Below are 25,358 nucleotides of genomic sequence, written 5' to 3'. Positions count from 1 at the left end.
TTTGTCAAATTGACATTTGCTGTATAGGGAAGTGAGTGAACCTCAAGCACCACACTCTTCTGGAATCCAACTCTAGATAAGCAGGGAAGGACACCAGCTTTGGGGATGATTCATGTGGCAGGAAGCTCTGGGCAGCAAGATGCTAACACCTTTGTTCTTTTTCTGTTTAATCTGTACTGTTAACCCTTAAATGCATAATTATAAATTTAACAGAGAGGATATGAGGACTAGCACTCCAAAGTGTATCTAAGCTCATAAACCTTAAAATCTAATGTGATTAGCCTCACATAACCCCATAGGCCTGGGTGTCCTTTTGTTATAAATCTCTAGCATTTGCTCTCTGATGAGATGGCAGGAAGAGTAGAAATAAAAGATGAATTGTGTGATGTGTTTAGTGTCCAGACAGCCTGTCACTAACATATCTGCATTGGTGGGAGCATGAGTGAAGCAGGGATTCAAGAAAACTCAGCAGAACCCAAGGGAAAGGCATTTAACCTCAGGTTGAAAACACCATTCCCTCTTTCTTCAATCCGCTTCTGCAAAGTTTAGTAAAGTAGACATTATTCTTGTTTGGTTTTGTTTTGTTTTTCCTAGTTTATTGCCTTGTGTGATGGGTGGCGGCAACAGCCACTGGTGATTTATGGGTTTAGAAAGAAAGACCTAATGTCTTTTTGTTTGTTTTTTAAGACTTTATTTATTCGTGAGAGACACAGAAAGGCAGAGACATAGGCAGAGGGAAAAGCAGTCTCCCTGTGGGGAACCCACTGGGGGACTCCATCTCAGGACCCCAGGATCATAACCTGAGCCAAAGGCAGATACTCAACCACTGAGCCACCCAGGTACCCAGACCTAATGTCTTTAATGAATTATACTGCTGAGAATATGGATGGTGTCATTGTAATCTTTAACCACAGTCTCTTTAATTTATTGTGGAAAATTTCAAACATCCCAAAGTAAATAGTCATAATTTTTTTCATGTACCCTGGTGGTACCCTGGCTTCAAATAATTGTCAATTCATGTCCAATCTTGTTTCATCTGTATCCCCACCACTCTGGATTATTTTGAAACAAATCCAAGACATCATAAGTGTTTAGTATGTAGCTCTAAAAGATACTTTTTTTTTTTTAAGATTTATTTATTTATTCATTCAGAGAGAGCGAGAGAGAGGCAGAGACACAGGCAGAGGGAGAAGCAGGCTCCACGCAGGAAGCCCGATGTGGGACTCGATCCCGGGTCCCCAGTATCACACCCCGGGCTGCAGGCGGCGCTAAACTGCTACACCACCAGAGCTACCCTAAAAGATACTTTAAAAATTTAATAGTGCCATTATTGCCCTGGAAGAAATGAATGACTCCTTAATATCAAGATTTCTTTATTTCATAAATGTTTTCCACTTTGTTCAAATTAAGATCTAGATGCAATCCATACATTGTTACTTATGTATGTCTCTTAACTTTCTGATAATCTGTAGGCCATTCTCACTTCTGTGTACTCTTGTACTCTGTCTCTCCCTTGCAGTTTATTACTTGAAGAAATTGGGTCATTTTTTTCCTGAAGAGTTTCCAGTCTGGATTTTACTAATTGCATCCTCGTGATAGCGTGTTCCTCATTCCTCTGTTTTCATATTTCCTATAATCTGGTGGTTAGAGCTGTACTGTCCAGTAGGGTAGACACGAATGGCTATGGGGCACTTGAAATTGAAAGTTTCAATTGAGATGTACAATTATATATACAGATCACATTTCTACTGGACAGTTCTGACCAAGAGCACACCCATTTCTTGACCACATACAGATTTGAATTATCTGACGAGTATTTCATAGACCTGGTGTGTACTCCATTCAGGACTAATGTCTAGTTGTCTCTTTTTGTGATCTTAACAGCCATTGATAATCAAGGTCTAAATTCATTCATTTGGGGTTGCAAAAGTGATAGTTTCTTTTTTTAAAAAGATTTAATTTATTTATTCATGAGAAACCAAGAGAGAGGCAGGCTCCCCGTGGGGAGCCCTATGTGGGGCTTGATCCGGGGTTCCAGAATCACTCACTCCCTGAGCCGAAGGCAAATGCTCAACCACTGTGCCGCCCAGGCATCCCACAAAAGTGATAGTTTCATTCTGCCATTCTTTCTTTAGTTATTAGCTGGAATATTTGTAAAAAGAGAAATATCCAAGGCAGGTAGCACTGCTGTGTTGTCTTTATTTTATTTTTAGAGTTTTTATTCTTATTTTATGCACCTCCTTCTGTTTTATGGATAAGAAAACTGATACTCAGAGAAGTTAATGACTTGCTCAAAGTCACACAATGAATCCGTTTCGGAGTCAGGATTCTCATCAACCATTTGGTTACCCTAGGGTACAATTTGTACAGGAAAGGCAAATATGTATTTCCTTTATTTGCTAGTTTTCAAAGTAATGAGCTGGTCCCCTAGCATTCTCCAAAGGTGACCAGTGAATTTTAGGTATCATTATGAACTCAGTTCTAAACATATTTGTCTTCCAACTGATTGTTAATATTTTCTTCATCAATTGCCTCTTCTCTGGCCGGTGGGAGCCTCTTTAACTAAGTTCCTGAATTCCCACTCAATTCCAGTATTCCATTCCAAGTTTGTCATGCACGTTTCCTATCCCAAACCTGGAAGCAGTCATTTCTCCAGTGACCCCTGGTTCCTGGTCAGTGGTAAACATATTTATCCGCCACATTCTGCATAACATGGGTGGTCAGTTCTTGTTAGTTGGTTTTTATGCTTTTCAGTCAGAATTAGGAACTATGGTTCTGTTGAGCCAACAGACCTTTTCTCAATCATGTCTTTTTTATACCTATGTTCTTTTCATGTTGAACATAGATTGGAAATAGAGAAATAAACTCATACAAAGATTAACCAGAAATGTGTTGATTCATCATGTCCTGTATGCAAGAATATTGTCTTATTTCCCAGTAGAAGAGACCCTGGATTTGTAAAATATTCTAACAAAAAACATTTAAGATATTCATGGAAGATTAGAAAAGGAAATAAAGAGATTAATTATATGTTAAGTACTAAGTGTTCAGCACAAGTGGCTGAGTTGATGACGTCAAAGAATTTGCTACAAGCCAACAAACTTAATCACTCTAAGCCCATTCATGTTCCTGTGTCCATGTGACTTGTGCAAGGGTGTATCAAGAAGCTTTGCTGGGATTATACCATCTGTTGTAGCAATTCACTTCTACATGTTTTGTCCACAGAGAAGCTATCCTGGGAATCACAAGGTAAGTACAAAGTATGTCTTGTTCCATTCAAATAATAATACAAAATATATAGAAGGAATATGAGTGCTATGAATTATTAGCAGTGATATAGAGACTAGAGATTACATGAGGCATTTCCAACTAAATTTTTGTTTTTCATTGTTTCCAACCAATAACTATGCTTGTATAACTAACTTTTTAATTTAAGTTTATTATTTATTTGAGTAATCACTACACCAATGTGGGGCTCAAACTCATGACCCCAAGATCAACAAGAGTCACATGCTCTTCTGACTGAGCCAGCCAGGCATCCTTGACTATTAACTTTTGAGTGTGCTCATACAGTAGTTCCTGAATTAGCATGTCTGGCTATCTATGAAGAACCTGTTTCTAGTCTCGGTTCCATTTGCCTTTTGGAATCAACTTTTGAGTTTCTCATAGTCTCTGAAATAAGAATAGAAGTCTCTGAGGTAGTTGGTGCTAGAGTGCATAACTCTGCAGAGCAGTAGGCATCTCTCAACTTTATTAACTCATGCTTGCCAGAATATGGATACCAGGACTTGAACTGTGTTCTTGGGAATTGTTTTATCATTTGCCGGAAATGATATTAAATGCTAGAGACCTAAAAAAGCACAAAAACACAGGGCTCCTGCCCTCCTGGAGTTAGAATCTAGAGTAGAGAAGCTTATTATACAGATAACTAGTCAGTTATAATTGTGATATGTGCTACAAAGAAAAAGTGGTTAGTCATGATTTATATTTTCCATTGTTCAAATATTTATTAAATGCTTGTTAAGGCTCAGATTAATTAAGATTAACTCAGATTAAGTACAAGGGCTATAATGGTGAGCAAAATACCAAATACTCCGTAATATAGGTTTTGAAGGGGATAGATTAATATCCAGTTAATCCAACAATTGTAAAAAAATGTGCTGAATGCTTTGAAGGAAAGGTCTAGGCACCCCCCCTTTTTTTTTTTCAAATTGAGGTGGTTTTTTTTTTTTAAGATTTTATTTATTTATTCATGAGAGACACAGAAAGAGAGGCAGAGGGAGAAGCAGTCTCCCCGCAAGGAGCCCAACACAGGACTTGATCTGGATCCTGGGATCATGCCCTGAGCCAAAGGCAGATGCTCAACCACTCAAATTGAGTTCTACAATGCATTTAGATGAAATAGAAAATAACTATATATTATATAGTAAGGGTAAGAATTGTTACTCAGTTTACATATGTCTATGCTAGGTTACAAAGTCAAATGTATTTCATACTATGAGTCACAATGAAAAAAAAAGTCTTAAAAGCCAGCTTGCTGGGTAGATCTATCCAAGTTTAGGGGTGGATCAGGAAAAGCTTTTTTGAGGAAATGATGTTTCAGCTGAGCTGTGAAGAATGAACAGCTATTAACTAGTGCAGAAGAGACAAGGAAAAAGAAGGTAGCTAGAATTTGGGATAGCATATACAAAGGCCCTGTGTTGGGTCAAAAGACCAAGGTAATTGAAGACTAGCATGGCTAGAGTTAAGACAGGAGAGGAGAGAGTAGGAGCCAGACAGGGCAAGACTTTGGAAGCCCTAGTGAGGAGTTTGATTTTTATTCTGAGAGCAGCTGGGAATCATTGGAGGCTTTTAAGCAGGGGGACTGCCTTGGTTTGCTGTTTTGAAATGATCACTTTTGTTGCAGTGTGTGAAACAGAATTGTAATATTAGGACATCAGAGGATATGTGGACACCAGCCATCCAAGTGAGAGATAATGGGGGCTTGGACTCCCGTGTTAGCAGTGAAGGGAGCTTGAAATGACTGTATTCCAGAGATTTAAGAGAGAAAACGAGGTAGGGATTTGAGATAGGTGATGGTGAAGAAGAAAGTGTCGGGCAGGAGTCCTCAGTTTTGTATACCTTAGACATTCCTTGAAACAAGGAATCCAGGGGGAGGAGGAACAGTTTCGGGGAGGGGAAAATCAGGAGTTCACTTGGGATATGTAGACTCTGAGACACTCTTGAGACATCTCGAAGGAGATGCCTTGTAGGCAGTTGTGTTTATGAGTTTAATCTCAGAGAAGAACTGGAGAATTCAATGTGTGAGTCATTGGCACATAGATTATTGATGCTGTGGACAAGGATGAAGTCATTTAGAGACTAGTGAAGCTTTTTAAAAAATAATACTAATGTCAGTGCCTGGGCTCCACGTAGACCAGTTACCACAACCTTGCCCCTTGCCCTGCCTCTCACCTAGGCTCTGATGCAGCCAAACCGCCATAGACCCACCGAGAAGTCCTGGATAATGCAGCCTGCGGAAGCAGGCACAGACTGGCTTTGCCAGTATCCCCACTCCCATACCCTCAGCCCAAGCCTTCAGACTCCTTCAGAGCTTTCTTAACTGTCTACTGAGTGGAGTTGATATTCAGTATTCAGGGCTCTCCCCAGCTCCATCCCAGTCTACCCCTTGTCTTACTGCAGGCTACTTCCCAGCATAATCTACTTGGGTCATGCCGCTTGTCTCTCCCTCACTCTGCCCTGTCTCTGCTCCCTGGCTCAACCTGGAGTTACAGGCTCTACCTTTTTCCTGCTCACAGGCCATTTGTTCCCTTACCCTCAGGGTCCAGGTGAGGGTCCCATCCTTCCCGAAGCTTCCCCAACCCCCCATAAGGACTAGAATACTTTCTTTCCTTTGAAGAATTTCAGCACTTGATGATCTGTACTTCTCATTTTCTGTATAGCAGAGGTAATTGTCATTTTAGAGTATGTTCGAATTAGATCATGTCTTGCACTGTAGCTCTTGTTATTCTAAAGAGAGGTGTTTCCAGAATCCTCACTCTTAAATTACTCCAGAAACAAGTGTAGAGCTGAGTAAAGAGTATCTATTAGGTTATGGATGCTCGGTCAGAGGTGAGGGAGGAGGACGATGGCCCTGTACCTGCTCAGCTGACAAGCAGTTCACATGTGAGTCTCAAACTGTGGCCCTTCCCCATAGCTGAGAATTCTAATGATAGCTGAAAATGTGAATGAGAAATCTGAAAATGCCAAAACTTGTGAACTTCCCTATGTCCCCTGTAACTTCCTATGCCTCAGAGGCCCCTTTTTGGAACAGGTTGATGGGACAGATAACTTACTGATCACACTAGGACTTGTCTGATCCTGTAGCATAAAGAGTTACTCCCAGTATGCTGGGAAGCTGTCTCTTGGCATGGGGTGGAGAAGCCTTTTGAGTCTTACATACAGTAAGACCCAGACAAGAGTGGGCAGACAGTGGAGATGAGGGAATTAAAGGATTTGCCATCTGGCCTCATTTGACCTCTCTGCTCTCAGATTACTTACTCTGCCTCTTCTCATGATGTTATCCTGTGGGCATGGGGATGACCCCGGTGAACCCTCGGGGCTTTGCAACATCCCAGTAGGGATGACGTTGTATTAACCCAGAGATGCTCCCGAATGCAGGCTCCCTGATAAACCCTGATTGTTTGCAGAATGCTAGACTGTGGTCAGAATCTTTATTTAATCTGGTTTAAAATACATTAACAAATGAAATCCCTGGTTGTTGTGGCTATTATTAAACTAACAGATACATACTTAGATCTTAGCCAAAAGGCTCAGAAGCTATGTGTGAATTAATTTTTAATTCTTAGATTTCAGCTTTAGTAGTAGATGCTGTTGACTAATACTAATAGATTCTCACCAACAGTGCAGGAGCGTTCCAGATGTTCCACATCCTCATCAACATGATATCATCAGGCTTTTTAAAATTTTAACCATTTGTGTGTGTCTGTTGGAATCTCATTGTTTTGTTTTGCATTTTCCCAGTGGCTAATGAGGTTAAACAACTTTGAGGTTTATTTGGATATCCTTTTTCATGAAGTGCCTGTTAAGGTCTCTTGCCTGTTTTTGTACTAGGTCTTTTTCTTATTGCTTTGTAGTTCTTTGTATATATTGGGTATGGATCCTTTGTCAGATATATATGCTGCAAATATCTTCTCCCACTCTGGTTTGTGTTTTTTGTATGTTTGTTTTGTTTTGTTGTTTTTGTTTTTGTTTTTTTAATTTATTTATTTATGATAGTCACAGAGAGAGAGAGAGAGAGAGGCAGAGACACAGGCAGAGGGAGAAGCAGGCTCCATGCACCGGGAGCCTGATGTGGGATTCGATCCGGGGTCTCCAGGATCGTGCCCTGGGCCAAAGGCAGGTGCCAAACCACTGTGCCACACAGGGATCCCTGTTTGTTTTGTTTTGTTTTGTTTCATTGTTGTTTTACTCCTTAATGATATCTTCTGATGAATGGAAGCTCCTTAATGTAACCCAATTTGTCGTGTTTTCCTTTATGGTTAGTCTTTCCTGCAAGCTGCCTAAGAAATGTTTACCATGAATATATTTTTCATGTTAGTACCACACTATTTTAATTCCTGTATCTTTAAAGTAAGTGTTAATTATCTGATAGTATAAATCTTCCAGTTGTGTTGCTTCTTCAAGATTGTCTTGGCTTTTCTTGATCCTTTGCATTTTATTTAAATTTTAGAGTTAGTTTGCCAATTTATCCCCCAAAATGTAATGGAATTTTGATCCATGGTATCTATAAATCAATTCAGGGGAAAATTGATATCTTTACAATATTGAATCTTAACAACTCATGAACATGGCATATTCCTCCATTAAATATCATATTTTATAGTTTTCTGTAGAGAGGCTTCACACATCTTAGGTGGAGTCCTAGGTGATTTATGGATAATATGAAATAGCATCTTGTTTAAAATTTCATTCTCTAACGACATTTTTAAAAGACAACATTTACATAGCTTGTTGTTTGTATATAGAAATATAGTTGATTCTCATATATTGACCTTGTAGCCAATGACCTTGTTAAATCCACTTACTGAGAGTTTTATTCATAGATTCTTTTGGATTTTCTACGTATAATTATGTCATCTACAAGTAATGATAGTTTTATTTCTTTCCAATCCTTATTCTTTTATATTTTTCCCTCTCTTTTTGCATAGGCTAGTATCTCCTGTGCAGTGTTTAACAGAAGAGCTGATAGGGACATCCTTGTCTCAGTTCCAATCTTAGAGATATCTTTCAGTATTTCACTATTAAGTGGGATGTTTGCTTTAGATATTTTAGTGATATTCTTGTTTAAGTTAATGGAATTCCTTTCTCTTCCTAAGCTGCTAAATGGGCTTGTTTTTTCATAAAATCATGAATGGGTATTGATTTTATGAAGTGCTTTTTCTGCATCTACAAAATAGATCATCATATAATTTTTCATTTTTATTCTACTGACATTTATCTTTATTCCTACTGATTGATTTCGGAATGTTAAGCCAGTCTCTCATTCCTGAAATAAACTCAACCCTCAACCTAGCAGTATTGTATTTTTCTATCCATAATTTTTGGTGAGATTTTTGCAGCTATGTTCATAAGAGATTGGCATTTAATTTTGTCAGATTTGGTATCAAGGTGATGAAATCAAAATGCGTCAGGAAGTATTTCTTTTCTGGAAGAGTTTGTGTTAATTTGATATTTTTTCCCCTTATGTGTTCGAATGAAAACTGTTGATGACACACTTTAGAACTAGTGTTGTAGGCCACATTTTGGGAAACAATGGTCTAGAACAAAACTTAAAACATGAAATAATCATTCCTGTCAGTTTGAATGCTGTCATTTTTATTTCCTCCCTATGCAGCACCAGCCACTTTACCTTTTCTTTCCTTGCTGTGTGGGGCTCAGCTAAAGTCAGCACACAGGAGAGTGGTGAGGCCATTTGAGACCAAGCCTGGTCCTCAGGACTACGCTCTCCCTGCCACCAGGCGGCCTGCCCCAGCCCTGCTCAGCCACATCCACACTCCTCTGATAGAATGAATGCCCTCGATGGCGTCCCCTTCAAGGTGCCCAATGGCTTTGTGACAGGCACAGAGCCCCTTCCTGGGCTAGAGTTCAGCATCCCAGCTTGCAGGGAGCTTCTGCTGGGCTCTATGGTAAGTATATCTCTCTGTCCATCTATTTCTTGTTCCTGGGTCTGTAGATGTGATGCTGAGACTCATGGGCCTTGTTCCTTGATTTTAAAAGGCAGCCAGGCCAGAGCGCCTGGGGTAACTCAGTTGGTTAAGCAACTGACTCTTGACCTCAGCTCAGGTCTTGATCTCAGGGTCTTGATCTCAGGGCTATGAGTTCAAGACCCTTGTTGCACTCCACACCCAGTATGGAGCCTACATACATACATGTGTACATACATATATAAATGGCCAACAAGTCCATTGCTGGTATATTCTAGAAAGTTAGACATGACCCAAGGGGAAAAGTTGTTTCATGAAGAAGGCTGGTGCCCTTGTGATGGGGATTATTTAGTAGGTCTTATTTTAAGCTGAGAATAACCGGAAGCTGCCTATAGGAAGTGACTGAGAGACTTTGCAGGGATACTCCAATTCCTCTCTTCCCTGTCAGTCTGCTGCCATGTCTAAAATTCTACCATTTAGAACCATTCTTGGGAACTAAGACACTATCTTCAGAATCCTCTGTTAAAATGCAGACTGTTACATGGGAACCATTAGAAGGGATTACTGTTCCATTGACCCAAAGCACATCTGCCCTGGAGGCACCCTGGAAACGCCCCATGCCCCACAGCTCACACACTGGGATACGCACCCAGTGTCTGCACTGGTACCACATACCTTCAAGATACACATAATTATTTAACTTCTGGGAGAGTCCAGCTTACCTGAAGGTTTTAGGGAAACCTATTGCATTCGTATTCTAACAGATATTTCATGAGATAGAATGCAAAATTCACATGGATTATTTATTTATTTTAAAGATTTTATTTTATTTTATTCATGAGAGACACACAGAGAGAGGCAGAGACATAGGCAGAGGGAGAAGCAGGCTCCATGTAGGGAGCCTGATGTGGGACTTGATCCTAGGACCCGGGATCATGCCCTGAGCCAAAGGCAGACAGACGCTCAACTGCTGGGCCATCCAGGCATCTCATTCACATGGATTTTTAAAAATGAAAGAACAGAATTGCAAAAAAACTATGGAACTGGTGCCGGGCCACTCAGACTCTTATGTGGTCATTCTCTACAGTCTTCAGGGTACTTTGTAAAAAAAATTCTAGGAGGATCTAGGGTGGCCCTCACTCATTTTGCACATGAGAAACCTGAAGTCCAGAAAAGGGAAATGATTCATTCATAGTTAGGGGTCATGGCAAGATTAAAACCCAGGTCTTAACTCCAAATTGTTTTGTATTAGCTGAGAGCAGGTTTGGAACATGAGAACTGTACAGGTAATGCTCCAAGGCAGAAAAGCAGGTTGCAGGAAGTGAGGTGCCCAAAGTACAATCTATGAAGGAAGGAGCTTGGGTGACTTGGGAGCACATAAGCAGGAGACTCAGTGCAGTTTTGTTTTATCTGTAGAACTTTGGACCAAGATCTCCAGAAGGGAAATATGCTTTGTAAAACCTGGAGCATGATGTCTGGGGGCCCATGACAGAGGCAGGAGGCAGGAGCTCTCACTTTTCCCAGGCAGCCTGCGTTGTGGGCTCTTGCCCTGGCAGTAGAACTTGTGTCATGGGAAGAGGAATTCATTTCACTAAACTCAAATGGAGATGGATTATCACAGCTTTTCCCTCCCTGCTGAGCTCAGCCCAAGCTGGGAAGAAGCTATCCTGAAAGTTACTTCTCTTAGAAGCAGAATTTGGGCACCTTTCTGCCAAGTCTACATCTGGTATCCTAGCCCAGGTGCTGACCCCAGCTCTGCTCCCTACCCAGCGAGGGTATCTGTACTCTCTTGGGCCTATTTCCATTCCTGGGCTCCCATTTCTTTTACTGCTGGGCCAATCTAACAAACAGAGAAGCATGGGATTTCAAGTATGATTTACAGCCTCTCCCAGTAAGTCCTCTGGAGTTATCAGGCTATATTCCCAGTGTTGGAACTTGGAATACATTTTCCCATAACAACAATGTTATAGGTAGTGGTTAGATTGCCAGGCAAACCTACAGTTCTCTAAAGGGAAAAGTAATAATCAGAGCTACCATTATTGAGCACCTGCTGTGCACTAGGCCTGTGCTTAGGTGCTTTTTGTACAGTCATTCTTCTCTCTCATATTTATGATAACCCTTTTAGCAGGTATGTGTCCCTACCCCATGGCACGGGAAACCAAAGCTCCTACCCAACTGATGTACTTGTGATTGACACAACCAGGATTCCAACACATGTCTGTCAGACTCCAAAGCCCATGTCCACCCCATCCACCCTACTGCCTTCACCCTTTCTTCTGTACTTAAAGCTTTGGCAAGTCTGTGTTGTTTCATCGTTTTCGTTTATTTTTTAAGATTTTATTTATTTATTCATGAGAGGCACAGAGAGAGAGAGAGAGAGAGAGAGAGAGAGGCAGAGACATGTGCAGAGGGAGAAGCAGGCTCCACGCAGGGAGCCCGACCTGGGACTCCATCCCGGGTCTCCAGGATCACACCCCGGGCTGAAGGCAGCGTTAACCGCTGAGCCACCGGGGCTGCCCATAGTTTTCCTTTAATTAGCGTTAATTGCCCTAACAAAAAATATTTTTAGAGAAAAAATACATTCACATTATTTAAAAATGAAAAAAACAAAACCCACCATGAAATCATATATAGCAGGGTTTGATAAACATTTTCTGTAAAAGGCCAGATAGTAAAAACTGGTGATTACTCAACTCTGTTGCTGTAGGGAAAAAGCAGCCATAGTTCTGGAAAGAAGTGAGTAGGTAGGTTTGTGTTCCAATAACACTTTATCTACAAAGGCAAGGGGATTGGGCAGTGTGGCCCAAGGGCAGCTTGAAGGCTTTGGGAGAGTGAACAGCCTCCTCCTGATTCCTTCCTATCTACCCAGTTCCTCAGCTCCACCCCCGCACTGGAGATATGTTTCTCATATTCTGTGTATACTTCCAGGGGGATTCTTATGTGTATACAGACATGCAAGTACAGCCATTTCTTCCTTTTTTACACCAAAGGTAGCATTTTATATACACTGTTTTTCTTAACTTTTTTACCTAATATATTTTTAAATCTTTCCATATGGGTACACAGAAAGCTTCTTTGGTTTTATTTTTCATTGTGTAGCATTCATGGCATTACATGGATATATTATACTTTATTGAACAAGTGCCCTCTTGATGGACACTTGGGTCCTTCCCAGTTTTTTGCCATGACAAACAATGCTGCAGGGAATGACTATGTGCAAATCCCTTCTTGAATTTGTTTTAAGTATTTTTCCAAATTGCCCTCTGTAGGGATCATACTGATGTATATCCCAGCCAGCACTCTACAAGAGGCCTGTACCTCCCACACTCTCCAATAGAGTATCCTCAGACTTTGGATCTTTGCTGAGGGGTAGGCGGATGATATCTCAGTTTTGATTTGCCTTTCTCTTATCATAGGTGAAGCTGAGCAACTATTTGTGTGTTTGTTTATTTTTTATTTTAGATTTTTTTAAAATTTATTTACTCATGAGAGACACACAGAGAGAGACAGAGACATAGGCAGAGGGAGAAGCAGGCTAGGCTCCCTATGGGGAACCTGATGCAGGACTTGATCCTAGGACCTTGGGATCACGACCTGAGATGAAGGCAATCAACCACTCAGCTACCCAGGTGCCGCTCTTCACCCATCCGTTTATTCTGCACATACTTACAAATGTCCCCTCTGGGCCAGGCCTGCCTGGCCCCTTAGGATGCAGAGGGGACTAAGACACAGCTCAGTCAAGGAGACACCCTGGAACCGCCAAATTATGTTCCTCTCCCCAACTGAGGATCGTGTCAGGACAGGAGGGAACAGTGTCTGTGATCTAAGTGTCTGAGTATCTGTCTTTCTGCCTCTCCTGCCCCTCACAAATACTACTTCCCCCAGCCTCACTCTTCTTTCATTGGCCATTACCAAGCACAAAGATTGCTTCTTTTTTTTTTTATTTTACATTTTTTAATGGAGTTTTGTATTTCTGGTTCTTATTTTTAAAGGTAGGCAACAGGAATACTTTATTTCTGACTCATTTATAAATTTTCAAATTAGATTATTTTTTAAAAGATTTTATTTATTGACTTGACACAGAGAGAGAGCACAAAAGCAGGGGGAGCGGCAGACAGAGAGAGAGGGAGAAGCAGGCTCCTGGCTGAGCAGAGAGCCTAATGACCGGCTCCATCCCAGGACCCTGGGATCATGACCTGAGCCAAAGGCAGACGCTCAAACACTGAGCCACCCAGGCGCCCCTAAAGTTAGATTATTTATGTGAGCTCCAGGCTGCCTTTTTTTAGGTGGTCTGATACACAGTAAAGAAAGCACTACTGTCACACGGACAGAGAAATCCCAGCTTAAGCCACTCGACACCAATCTGACCTCCAGCAAATTAAAGTTTCCCAGCCTCATTTTCATGATCTGAGATAACACCAGAACGTACTAAGTAGAGTTTAACAGAGATGAGTGATTTTTTACATTTCCTGGCCCTCAAAGTAACCTCTGATGGCATCAAACGGGAAGGGGCAGGTATTACTCCATAGAGAGGTTTGTGTGCCTCGGTGGGCATCCAAGGCTGGGTGCTCGCTGGCAAATAAATGGTGCTGGGCTGTCTCTTAAGAAGACTTAGAAAGTTTCTTTGCTAAGAACAAGTTTTATTGGAGGCATTTTTTAAAGCTGCCATTGTTCAATTACATGCTGAATGGCAAAGAGACTTAGATATTGGATTTCAATACATCTCATTCTATTAACCTATTCCTCATTATGTCCCTCAGGCAGAGTTTACCATTCGATTGTTATCGATATCCATCCCCCTCCCCCCAGTGCTAGCTAAAACTGGGGCAGAGGGTGGGTGGTGATGGTTACCTGGGGTGCAGAATCGGGGGAAGCTGCCCAGGCCTGGCAAGTTTTTGGCTGAACAGGTTCCCCGGAAGCAGGGGGGTCAGGGCTGCGCCCCCCTGGCCCCGGTTTGGGCCGCAGAGCCTCACGTCGACGCCTCTCCCTGCAGCACGATTTCAGCCTGGAGAGGAAGGCGCTCTTCTGGGTGGAGGCTGTCCTCCGGGGACCCTGCCCGGTCCAGTGCGACGCCCCGGGAACGGCGTCAGCCCCTCCCGCCTGGCTCTTGCTGGTCAGCCCGGACCTGGTGCCCGCACCTGCCGCAGACACAGGCCCCGAGGCCGGGCCCCCGGCGCGGCTGGACGAGGAGGACGACGGCCAGGAGGAGGAGGACGAGGACGAGCACGAGGACGAGGAGGAGGACCAGGGCGAGGAGGAGGAGCAGGGCGAGGACCGCGACCAGGAGGAAGCCGCCTCTGCCGAGGAGGAGGAGCCGGGGCCCCGCAGCCCCCCGCCCGGCTCCCCCGCGAGCCCCGGCCCCGGCCCCGCCCGCTACTCGCTGGACGTGCTGCGCGGCGTGAGGTCGGAGCTGGCCGGGGCGCGGCGGCGGCTCTCCGAGGGCAGGTTGGCCGCCCGGCCCCGCGCGCTCCTGCACCGCCTCCGCCAGCGCGCGCTGAGCCTCTGCCCCGCGCCCGCGCCCGCGCCCCCGCCCGCGCCCGCGCCCCCCAGCGCCCCGGCGCCGCCCCGGCGGCCCTCCACGGCCGGAGCCGTGCCCCCGCTGCGGAGCCACAAGCCCACGGTCGCGGTAAGGCCCCCGCAGGCAGTCCGGGTTCCCAGCCCACCTTCCCTCCGGCGGGCTTTACCTGTTCTCCTCCGGCCCCGTACGCGCTGCCCTTCCTGGGGTCCTTGGCCTAGAATATTCCCTCTTTTCCGCTCTGTTTTTGCTTCTATTAGGGCACATGTCACAGTAATTGTAATTATCCAGTACCTGGCTGTGTCTTCCCATGCGATAGGAATTCTTTTAGGAAAGGGATTAGATGGCCTTCATTTTTTGTTTCCAGGGCACCCGGCAGCAGACTGGCCCCTAGGGGGTGCTCAGTGACCGCTCGTTGAATTAATGAACGTGACTCCAATCCAGGTTGTCCCCCACTGAGTAAGGCTTCCTGAAGGATGGGTGACCTGGAGGCTCAATCCGGGGATACGCAGGGAGCAGTTATCTCCTGCTCCGCACTGAGTTAGTTGAAAGAGACAAGTCAAAACCTCGGGACAAGGAGAGTTGGCCCCGGGGGTGTGCACCAGACAGCATGTATAGTGAGAGGGATCAGGTGTTGAGAGAGAGGAGGTGACAGTTTCTGCAGACCGGGAAGGTTTCAGGACAGAGATGTGCATGTGGAAGAACCAGGAGCAGAGCTGAATTTCAAGTGAAACCAGTGAAAACTCCTCACTTTGCCACCCCTGAGGCCTTCTATCTAATTTTATATTCACGGTGGTGTGCCTTTTTTTAAGAGGTTCAAATTCTGTAAGTACCGAACTCCATAAAATCTGGATCTGGAGCAGATGGAGTGGGTCAAGACTGATAGCCAAAGGTGACAGTCGGGCACAGCTCTCTACCCCCTAGCTGCCCTACAATCAGGCCAGGAGTTACAACAGAATAAGGCCCAGGTAAAATTTAAATCCAAAAGACAAACTAGAGGTCTGGCTCTTCTTGCTCACTGGGGTGTGACCTTTGGCAAGTCACTGAACTGATCTGAGCTATCCCCTCTCTATCTGTACCTCGGGCCACTTCACCTCACACAGCTGTTCAGTGCAAACACAGAGAAGAGGCTCTGTGAACTGGACAGGTCACACCATGTCAAGGACCAGACGTTAATGCCAGGATGGCTCTTCCCTGGTCCAGATTAAACTGAACTCTAGCAACAACCCTGTGCAGGGAATGGGGCCAATGTTATGCAGAGGAGAAAGTTGAGGCAGAGGACAGTTAAAAGTCATTTTTAGGGTCACAAGGGTAGATTCAGATCCTAAGATATTGGGGGTCAAAAGCAGACCCTGGGGTAAGGTCATGGCAGAAAAACCCCTGAGAAGATAAGGAGGGGTGGACAGTTCACGTCACACATATGCACTCTGCCCCAGGAGCCAGGACAGCAGCTGGGCTTTCCTCGGGGAAAAGAGGACAGGGCTGGTCTATTCAGGGTTGGCAGGTAGGTACTTCTTTATGAGGATGATGCCAGGCAAACTGATTGAAATGCCTTCGAGCCACCTTCCTTGCTCTAGTGTCTGTGTGGGTCTCCCCAGCACATAGCTATGCCCAGTCCCTACCCTGCTCTGTGCCCTGCCAAGCCCTAGCCCAGCCAAACTGAAGGAGGAAGATCTATCCCTGCCCCACTCACTAAGGCGTAGGGTAAAGAACGCTGAATTAGATTCTGAGTAGGGCTCAGGTCCCCAATGTGTGTTGCTTCCCCAGTCATTAACTTCTCTGAAGCTCAATTTCCATGTCTGTAAAATGGGATAATAGGATGAACCTATCATATTTCTCTTGTGGAAAAATGTCCTGCCCAGCCAGATGTCACTTCCAGTGGTAACTGACACATCCAGCCTGTCTGTATTTCAGTCCCTCAGCCCGTACACCTGCCTGCCACCTCTTGGTGGGGTGCCTCAGCGTCCTAGTGCCTGCAGATCACACCCTGCTTCTGCTGACCTGCTGTCTGCCCTGAGCCAGGAGGAGCAGGACCTCATTGGGCCAGTGGTTGCCCTAGGGTATCCTCTGCATAGGGCCATTGGGGCTCTGCAGAAGACAGGGCGGCAGAGCCTGAGCCAGGTAGGTGAATGAGGGGCCCTAGACTGGGGGGCTGGGGGGCTGGAGTCAGGCAAGTAGGCAAGTAGTTTTTGTCTTTAACTTGAAACAGTTTTGTTTCCTTCTTTTAGAAGCAGAACCTAAGCCTGGCATTAATTGCTGAGAGTTGTGAGCAAGTTTCTAGATCCTAATGCTATTTTCTCCATAAAGGCTTATCAGGAATCCCCATGCTCACTTGGAAAGTTTTAATATTCTACTCCTGTCCTAGTCTCTCCCCAAAGCACAGGGAGCTGGAACTTTGAGCAGCCAGTAATCTCTCCAGAGACACCAAATAGAACTTTCTGTAATGAAAGAGCTGTTTTATATCTGGGTTGTGCACTAGCCTTATGTGGCTACTTGAAATATGGCTAATATGACCAAGAAACTGAATTTTTTATTTTACTTAATTGAAATTATAATAGCCACTGTGGCTGGCTGCTAGCTACTATGTGGGATGGCACAGCTCTAAGCACTTCCCTCAATGAACAGTTTATCCATATTCATATCCATCTTTTCCTCTTTTGACCTACCCATCCATCCAGTCTAGTCATCAGTACTCACTGGGCACTTCCTAGGTGTTTAGATGCAGCTAGGAGCTATGGGGGAACCTCTTCTTAGTGGAAGGGGCTACAAAGAATTTATGGCCATTCTTAATCGAGCACAAGGAAGGTCCAGTGATCACCAAAGGCTTCGTGGAGGTGCCACATCTTGGGCTGGGCTTCAAGGATGAATAAACTCTGGATTTTAAGGAAGGAGAAGGGATGATATTCCAAGCAGGAGGAACAGTGTGAGCAAAGGAGTGGAAATAGCAAGGAAGGGTTTGGGAGGCCCTGATCCAACCTGTCTTGCTGGAGTAGAGGGTACATGATGCAGAACTGGTAGGAAATAAGACAGGGAAGGGAAATCAAGAGCAGATTGAGGGTATTTTGAGGGCTGGGCTGAGACGTTTATAAATAACCCACTAACAAAAGGAAGGAATGGAAGGATTATGAATAGCAGCAGGAGGTCACACTGCATGCCATTACCTAAACCTCCCTTCCCGTGCCTGAAGATTACATCCTGCTTCACATTGTTTTCTGAACATGTGGGCTCTTTTGGTTGGAAGCTGAGCTGCAGGTATCAAAAGGTCCCAGGACAGTTAGCACTATCCTTTCTTCTGTCTCTGCCCCATCACCATCAGAGGCCTTGGATACTCTATAATCGCTGGTCACTGCCATATGTTGGGTCCCTGAGGTCCAGAGCTGCCTCTTCCTGGATAAGGCAGTGACAAAAGAGGGACTTTCACAATGGAGCTGAGGCAGGATGTGCTGCTGCCAGATTGAGGAGGTGGGCAAATGTACCTGCTTCTGCTCAGTCCTGGAGGAGAACTTCCAACATGATGACCCCTGTGTGGCTAACATGGGGCTGCTGACATTTACTGAACACCTTTGTGCCAGTCCCTCAGTCTGAGAGTATCCAATTAGGTCTTCTCCATTCTGCAAGGTTGTCACCACTGTGCCCACTTTGCACATGAGGAAACTGAGGCCAGGGAGGTACATATAACCAATCAGTGGAAGAGTCAGGGTTGAGGCCAGACTGGTTTGACTCTCAATCTTTGTGGCGTGGTACTTTTCCTCATTTTCTGTGTGAGAACCTTACAGGGAAACAAAATCTCAGGCCGATCTGAGATTTAAGAGTAGGTCTAAAGTTGTCCTCACCTTCAGCTGCTGCTGAAAGCCAGGACCCTGGCCAAGAAGCTGGCCAGGAGGATTGTGAAGGGCCACGCCCACTGTGAGGGCTCTGACATGCCCCGCAGTCCCATGAGCTCATATGACAAGGCCAAGGCCTCAGGCTATCACTGAGGGGGGAGGGGGGATCTGAAGGTTGGAACCAGCACGGAGCCCTGGCTCTCTGTGGGTGATTGGAAGAATCCCACTGCATCAGGAACGTAGTGTTTCCAGATATGCACTGACCACCTGCCTGGCTAGCCGGATCTCTGGGTGGCCTTCTTCCATGGTGGTCAGTCGGAGCCAAGCTCTGAGGCGCGGGCCTGAAGGGCCATTGGATGACTTCATCTGTCTTCCCCCAACCAAGTTACTATTTCTCTGTATTCTATGAAGTTCCACCATTAACTGAGCAACTCCTTTGGGTTCAGAGATTCCTTCCCCATTAAAGAATATATGCTATAGGGCAGCCTGGGTGGCTCAGCGGTTTAGCGCCACCTTCAGCCCAGGGCATGACCCTGGAGACCCAGGATTTGGTCCCACAGAGCCTGCTTCTCCCTCTGCGCCTCTCTCTCTCTCTCTTTCTCATGAATGGATAAAATAAAAATAAAATCTTAAAAAAAAAAAAAAAAGAATATATGCTATAGTAAACCTTTCTGGCCAGGAATTAATGGCAGATGGTCCAGGAAGGCGAGCATCAGGTGACAGAGACAGAGCATTTAGAAGAGCCAGGGAGAAAGGAGGAGATACAAAATACAAGCTTTGTCCATCATTCCTTCTTTCCTTCCACAAGAATTGATATGCCCACTGGCTGCCTACAGGACAGCATGGGTGGCATGTATGAGCATCCACAGGCCAGGCCCAGACTTGGTATGGGATTCCAGGCACCTCGGGGTCCCTCTTGAACCTCACTTTCCCTCTTTACAGAATGGAGCAAGAATATGTGTTTATAACCAATGATTGCCAAGGGCCCATTTGGGGAGTGAAAGTCATCCTTACCCACCCTGGGGCCTGAGACAGACCTGTTGGCTTCTACAGTCTCCAAGGCCCAAAAGTTGGCTAAGCAGCAGAATCTGTAGATCCGCAGGACCTACTCTGGAGGATCCCAATCAGTGGATCTGGAGTGTGCCCAAGGGCCTATCATGTTAAGGATCTGAAGGTGGTTCTGATACACAGCCTGCCATGGGGTGTACTGGTATGAATTGAGGTCAGCTATCCCTTGAGTCAGTGGTTCTCAGCCTTGACTACACATTAGAATTATCTGGAGAGCTAGAAAAATCCCAGTGCCCAGACTGCCTCCCAGACCAATTATATCAGAGCCTCTGGAGGCAAGCATCAGTGGTTTATGGGTAGTTGTGTTAAAGCTCCTCCCAGGTAGCTGCAGTTAGCACCAAGGCCAAGAACCTTGTTGTGGATGAACCAAGAGGCCAAGGGAGCATCCAGCATCTGCTCTTGACTTGCTCATGTTTTTAACCTTTGGAAATCCTGTCTACTTTCCAGGCAGCCCAGAGCCCCTCCTCTAGCACTGGGCTGCTGATGGACAAAGCTGAAAGGTCAGGTGATCTAGGCCCTAGTCCTGGATCCCTGGGCAAGCTACCCACCCTGCTTGGACCTGTTTCTTCAACTGCACAGGGAGGGCTTGGCTCGGTGGTTTACAAAACATGCTCTGAGCAAGGTATAGATATCCTGAGGTCGGAGCACTGGACTCCTGGCTCCCCTGCTCCTACTCCCAGTTCTCCCAGAGCAGCTCAACTCTCCCATTATGGTTGCAGGCTCTTGATGCTTGGACAGCTCAGAGGCCAAAACAGTTTTTAAACCATTTATCTGTATGATCCATGCTTTCTGCCCAGCCCTGAAGGTCTGCAGAAACCCTACCTGTTTCTTCTCCACTTATCCCCATAATTTTTATGGCCTGGAGCCTTCATTTGACATTGACTCTTTATAAACCTTGCTTTGATTTGCCTGGCGCTCAGGATTTCCCGTATTTGGTTCATCTCCCTCACTAAGTTTTGAGCTTGAAAGTAGTTCTTAATTCATTTTATAAACACAGCATAACTTTATTGAACTCCTTCTGCCTGCCACGCTGGGTGCTGCCACAGTAGTGAACAACTGATAGAACTCTTCCCTCGTGGAGCAAAAAGTTAAATGAGAATGCTGAGAAAGATAGTAGAACAACTAGAGCTGTATGCGCTGTGATGAGGGAAGCACAGGTCCTGTGGGAGCAGCAGGCAAGGCACTCAGTGGAGACTGAGGGCAGAGGCCCCCCAGGGAAGAGGAGCAAGGCTGGCCTTGGCTAAGCGGAGGGATGCAGAGGCCTGGGGATGCCGAGGGAGGAGCGAGCAGAAGCCCCCCCCCCCCCCGGGGGAGGGTGGGGGCAGGATTTTGGGCCCTGGTAGGAGCCCATACTTCATCCTGAGGGCAAAAGCAGCTCCTGGTGACTAAGCAGGGAGTGACTTGAACAGGTCCTCAGCCCTGTGGTCTCTTCCTCTGTCCTGCTCCCCTTGCCAGCACTGGGGCTCCTGTGGTCCTGGATGGCAGAGATGTATGTGTCTGGAACAGGGTGGGTGGCACAGGTATGGATGCTGAAGAGGATGCTTTGCACAGGTGGGTGCTCACTAGGGAGGGGGAACATAGTGCAATGGGTGGTAGGTGAGGCACCTATACCTCCGGTCAGTCACACTCCCCAGTTAGGTTCTGGGAATACCTTAGCTCACCCTGACAGCACTTTTCCTGGATTACAGCCCCCCATTGGGGACTGTTGGTAAGAACCTGCTGCCCACCCATCCCCAGGTCTACGGACGGGGCCTCTGTCCCTCCTCTGTTGGCTCACAGGGTCCTGAGGCCATTTTGTGTGTGGTAGGTTGACTTACCAGCCCGGTGTGAGCTCAGGCCTCCCTGAGGTCCCCAGGGTGCCTCCTCTACCCCCTCTATTGCCCCTGCCACTGCTCTTACCACCCCCTTGTACCTTCTTCTGGCCCAGTTTCTCAGCTACCTTAGTGCCTGCGACCGGCTGCTGCGGCAAGGCTATGAGGAGGGGCTGGTGGAGGAGGCCATGGAAATGTTCCAGTTCTCTGAGAGCCAGGTCAGCAGGGCCACCTGCCTGGGCCTCGGGGAAGGGGCGGCAGGGATGGGGTTGCACACACAAGCCTAGTGTGCGGGGGCACACCAGTGCCAGAGCCGGAGCCTGGGGCTCATCAGGAGATAGCCTGCTTGCTCAGCCCTGGGGAGGAGACAGCCCAAGGAGGTGAAGCATGGGGGAGAGGAGGGAAACGGGAGGCAGAGCTTTCTTGTTATTTAGCTGAATCAACACAACAAGTATTATCAAATGCCCACTCTGTCAGACAGACAGAGGGGACCTGTGCACAGCACGAAGACATAAACTCAGCTCGGGGAGTTTGCTGCCTGGAAACCCAGAATGCAGGCAAATGTGGGCCCAGTGGAACATTCTGAGTGCCCAGTGTGCATGGCCTGGCCCCAATGGGCTGCTGGCCCAGGCTCTGCCGAGCACCTCTCCACAGAGGCTGAGGCAAGGACAGAGGGCTGGGAGAGGTGCCAAGGAGGAGGAAGGGAGGAGAAGCAGGGACTCTTCAAGCACTGGGGCAAGAGGAGAAAGGAAGGCAGAGGCTGTGCTGTGTGAAACTTCAGCAGGGTTTGGGGCTTGGGCAGAGACCCCAGGCTGTACATCCTCTGGGCACCAGGATGCAGCCTCCTTCTTTCTGCCCCAGTGCCCAAGCACAGGCGGTCAGCCAGCAATGAGCTGGAGTGAGGGAGTAAAGCCAGGATGGAGCCAGTGGCCAGGCCTCTCTCCTTGGCACAGGAAGGGATGTGTAGGCCCATGTCACCCTGAGGTGTAGGAAAAATGCAAGTGCTGCCCAGGATCAGAATCAGGCTTACCTGGCCTGGGGAGTCCCTAGCTTCCTGGGAATAGATACAGTGGGTACCAGGGAAGTGGCTCCCCAGGGAGGTGGCTATCCTGGCAGAGTCCCCAGCATTCTCTGCTTCCCCTTCCTCAGGCAGGGGAGTTCCTGCGCCTCTGGGAACAGTTCAGCGACATGGGCTTCCAGCAGGACCGGATCAAGGAAGTGCTGCTGGTCCACGGCAATCGCAGTGAGCAAGCCCTGGAGGAGCTGGTAGCCTGTGCCCAGTGATGGCTGGTGCATTCCACAATGCCTGTGCATCCCCGTCCCGCACCAGACCTGGAAATCCATTCTAACTGTATTATTAAGACTACGCAAGAGGGGTGCCCAGCTGGCTCAGTTGGAGGAGGAGCATGTGGCTCTTGAACTCAGGGTTGTGAATTTGAGCCCCACGTTGGGTGTAGAGATTACTTTAAAAAATAATAAACTTAAAAAGATTATATAAGAGTAACAGTGATGCATGCTCTTTATAAAAATGCAAATAATCCCAAAGGTAGAGGTAAATACTGTAGGGGAGGCAAAACTTTACCCATTTTTGGTTTTCAGCTGGGGCACCTCAAGGAAAAGACAGATTAAGAAGAGTAAAACTGATTAATGCATGTAGCACACATCGTGTGGGAGAAACCTCAATGAAAAGCAACTCAAAGCAGCAGTTAGAACTCTGGCTTATATAGCATCTTCAACAAAGAGCAGTGGATATGTAGAGAAATGACAGAATAAAGGAAACCAGTTTCGGGCTTCCAGGGATGGCACGCTGTTGGGTGAGCAGGGTGGTGTAAATATGAGGAAGCAGCAAACTGAGTAGGTTTGTTTGCAGATTCCCCTGGAGCTTGTCTGGGCTGATAAGAATCTGTCTCCAGAAAAGGAGAATTTATACCTGTAGGCAAAAAGTGGGGCTAGGGTGGAGGGAGCTTTTTTTTCTGCATTTGTTGCTTCTTAATTACCTTCTACTTAAAATAATTTTTATGTCAAAGAGACATATTTTGGGGTGACATTCTGGTCTCTTTCAGTACTAAAACAATCGGCTGAAAGAGTTGAAAGTGGTTGCCTCTGGGGAAGAGCAGATGGAGAGCATGGACAAGGAACTGTGTTTTTTCCTACAAGCCTTGTAAAACTACCTGTCTTTAAACTATACACACACACAAAAAAAAATAAAAATAAAAAAATAAACTATACACAGTAGTAACTGTGATTTTAAGAATATTAAAACAAATAAATGGTGGGCAGTTCTTTTCAGTCCTGTGGGCTCCTGGACTTAATGTGGAAAGAACATCTAACTGTGGTTCAGAAAGCCTAATTTCTTATTTTGTTTCTGCCGCTGACTGGCTCAAGGCCTCTTTGGGCCTCATTTTCCCCAGGAAAAGTGAAGAGACTGAACCTGGCTGCTATCTGTAGGAATCCTTGAAGACTTTGTTAAAGAGTCCCAAGACCTACTCCTGGGTGATCTGATTTAGAAAGTCCAGCTTGGCAGCCTCAGAGAGCTCTTTTTGGTTTTGGTTTTGTGTTTGGTGGGCAGCAAAGCAAGGTTTATTGAGTGATAGCAAAGTGATAGTACAAAGCTCCCAAGGAGGGAGGGGACCAGAGAGGGTTTCCCCTGTTTTGTTTTTATAAGAAGCTCTCTGGGGGGAATTTTTAAAAAGATCTATCTATCTATCTATCTATCTATCTATCTGCAGGGGGCGGGGGGAGTTGGGGTGGAGAGAACACAGAAGTAGAGGGAGAGAGAAGCAGACTCCCCGCCTAGCAGGGAACCCAGGCTCAATCCCGGGACTCTGGGATCGTTGACCCGAGCGGAAGGCAGACACTCAACCGACTAAGCCACCCCTCTCTGGGGACTTTTATTTTTATTTATTTATTTTTCTGGGGATTTTTTAAAATCTGTTGTTTTTTAAAACTTTCTTTTGTTGTTGTTGACCTCCTTCACCCACTTCTCCCAGCCACCAACTGTTCTTTGTATCTATCGGCTTGGGTTTTTGGGTTTTTTTGTTTTTGTTTTTCAGATTCCACATAATAAGAGAAGTCATATGGTATTTTTCTTTCCCTGTCTTTTTTTTTTTTTTTTAAAGATTTTATTTATTTATTTATTCATGAGAGACACACAGAGAGAGGCAGAGACATAGGCAGAGGGAGAAGCAGGCTCCATGCGCATCCCCAATGTGGGACTCAATCCCAGGACCCCGGGATCATGACCCGAGCCAAAGGCAGATGCTCAACCATGGAGCCACCCAGGCGTCCCTCTCTGTCTGACTTCTCTCACTTAGCATAATACCCTTGAGGTCCATCCATGTTGTCTCAAATGTCAAGATTTCTTGCCTTTTATGGCTGGATAATAGTCCATTGTGTATATATATACCCCAGTTTCTTTATTCATTTATCCATTTATGGACAGTTAGGTTGTTTCCATGTCTTGGCTTGTAGATATTGCTGCAATGAACATGGGGGTGCATCTATCATTTTGAGTTAGTGTTTTTGTTTTCTTTGAATAAACACCCAGAATTGCTAGAGCATATGGTAGGTCAATTTTTAATTTTTTGAAGAACCTCCCCTCTGTTTTCCATAGTGGCTGCACCAATTTACCCTACCACCAACGGTGCACGAGGGTTCCCTTTCTCCACATCCTTGATTCATGAACACTTGTTATCTCTTGTCTTTTTGATGATAGCCATTCTGACAGGTGTGAGGTGATAGCTCCTTGGGGTTTTGATTTGCATTTCCCTGATAATTAATGCTGTTGAGCATATTTTCATGTACCTGTCGACCATCTGCATGTCTTCTTTGAAAAAATGTCTATTCAAGGGCAGCTGGGTGGCTCATTCAGTTAAGCCTTTGCCTTTGGCTCAGGTGATCTTGGGATCCTGGGATTGAGCCCCATAAAGTACTC

General features: G+C 45.8%; 1 protein-coding gene across 1 annotated transcript; it reads left to right on the top strand.

The window, feature by feature from the left end:
• Positions 1 to 2,925: 2,925 nt before the first annotated feature.
• Positions 2,926 to 22,928, top strand: UBAP1L (ubiquitin associated protein 1 like). The gene is made up of 6 exons (XM_072809165.1): positions 2,926 to 3,249; positions 8,897 to 9,188; positions 14,200 to 14,832; positions 16,636 to 16,842; positions 21,541 to 21,642; positions 22,574 to 22,928. Exons 2-6 carry the CDS (start codon positions 9,069 to 9,071, stop codon positions 22,706 to 22,708), a joined length of 1,197 nt encoding a protein of 398 aa, XP_072665266.1. The 5' UTR covers positions 2,926 to 3,249; positions 8,897 to 9,068; the 3' UTR covers positions 22,709 to 22,928.
• Positions 22,929 to 25,358: the final 2,430 nt, after the last annotated feature.

This window comes from Canis lupus, chromosome 32 (assembly GCF_048164855.1).
Source record: "Canis lupus baileyi chromosome 32, mCanLup2.hap1, whole genome shotgun sequence".
Classification (NCBI taxonomy): Eukaryota; Metazoa; Chordata; class Mammalia; order Carnivora; family Canidae; genus Canis; species Canis lupus.
Note: the sequence above shows the minus strand (reverse complement) of the source record. Positions and strands in the feature narration are given on the sequence as shown.

Bases quoted from the DNA above. Each gene is read 5' to 3' on its own strand.
- UBAP1L (XM_072809165.1), top strand. From the start codon at position 9,069: ATGAATGCCCTCGATGGCGTCCCCTTCAAGGTGCCCAATGGCTTTGTG. The intron at 9,189-14,199 runs GTAAGTATATCT...CTCTCCCTGCAG, and splicing joins AGCTTCTGCTGGGCTCTATG to CACGATTTCAGCCTGGAGAG. The intron at 14,833-16,635 runs GTAAGGCCCCCG...TCTGTATTTCAG, and splicing joins GCCACAAGCCCACGGTCGCG to TCCCTCAGCCCGTACACCTG.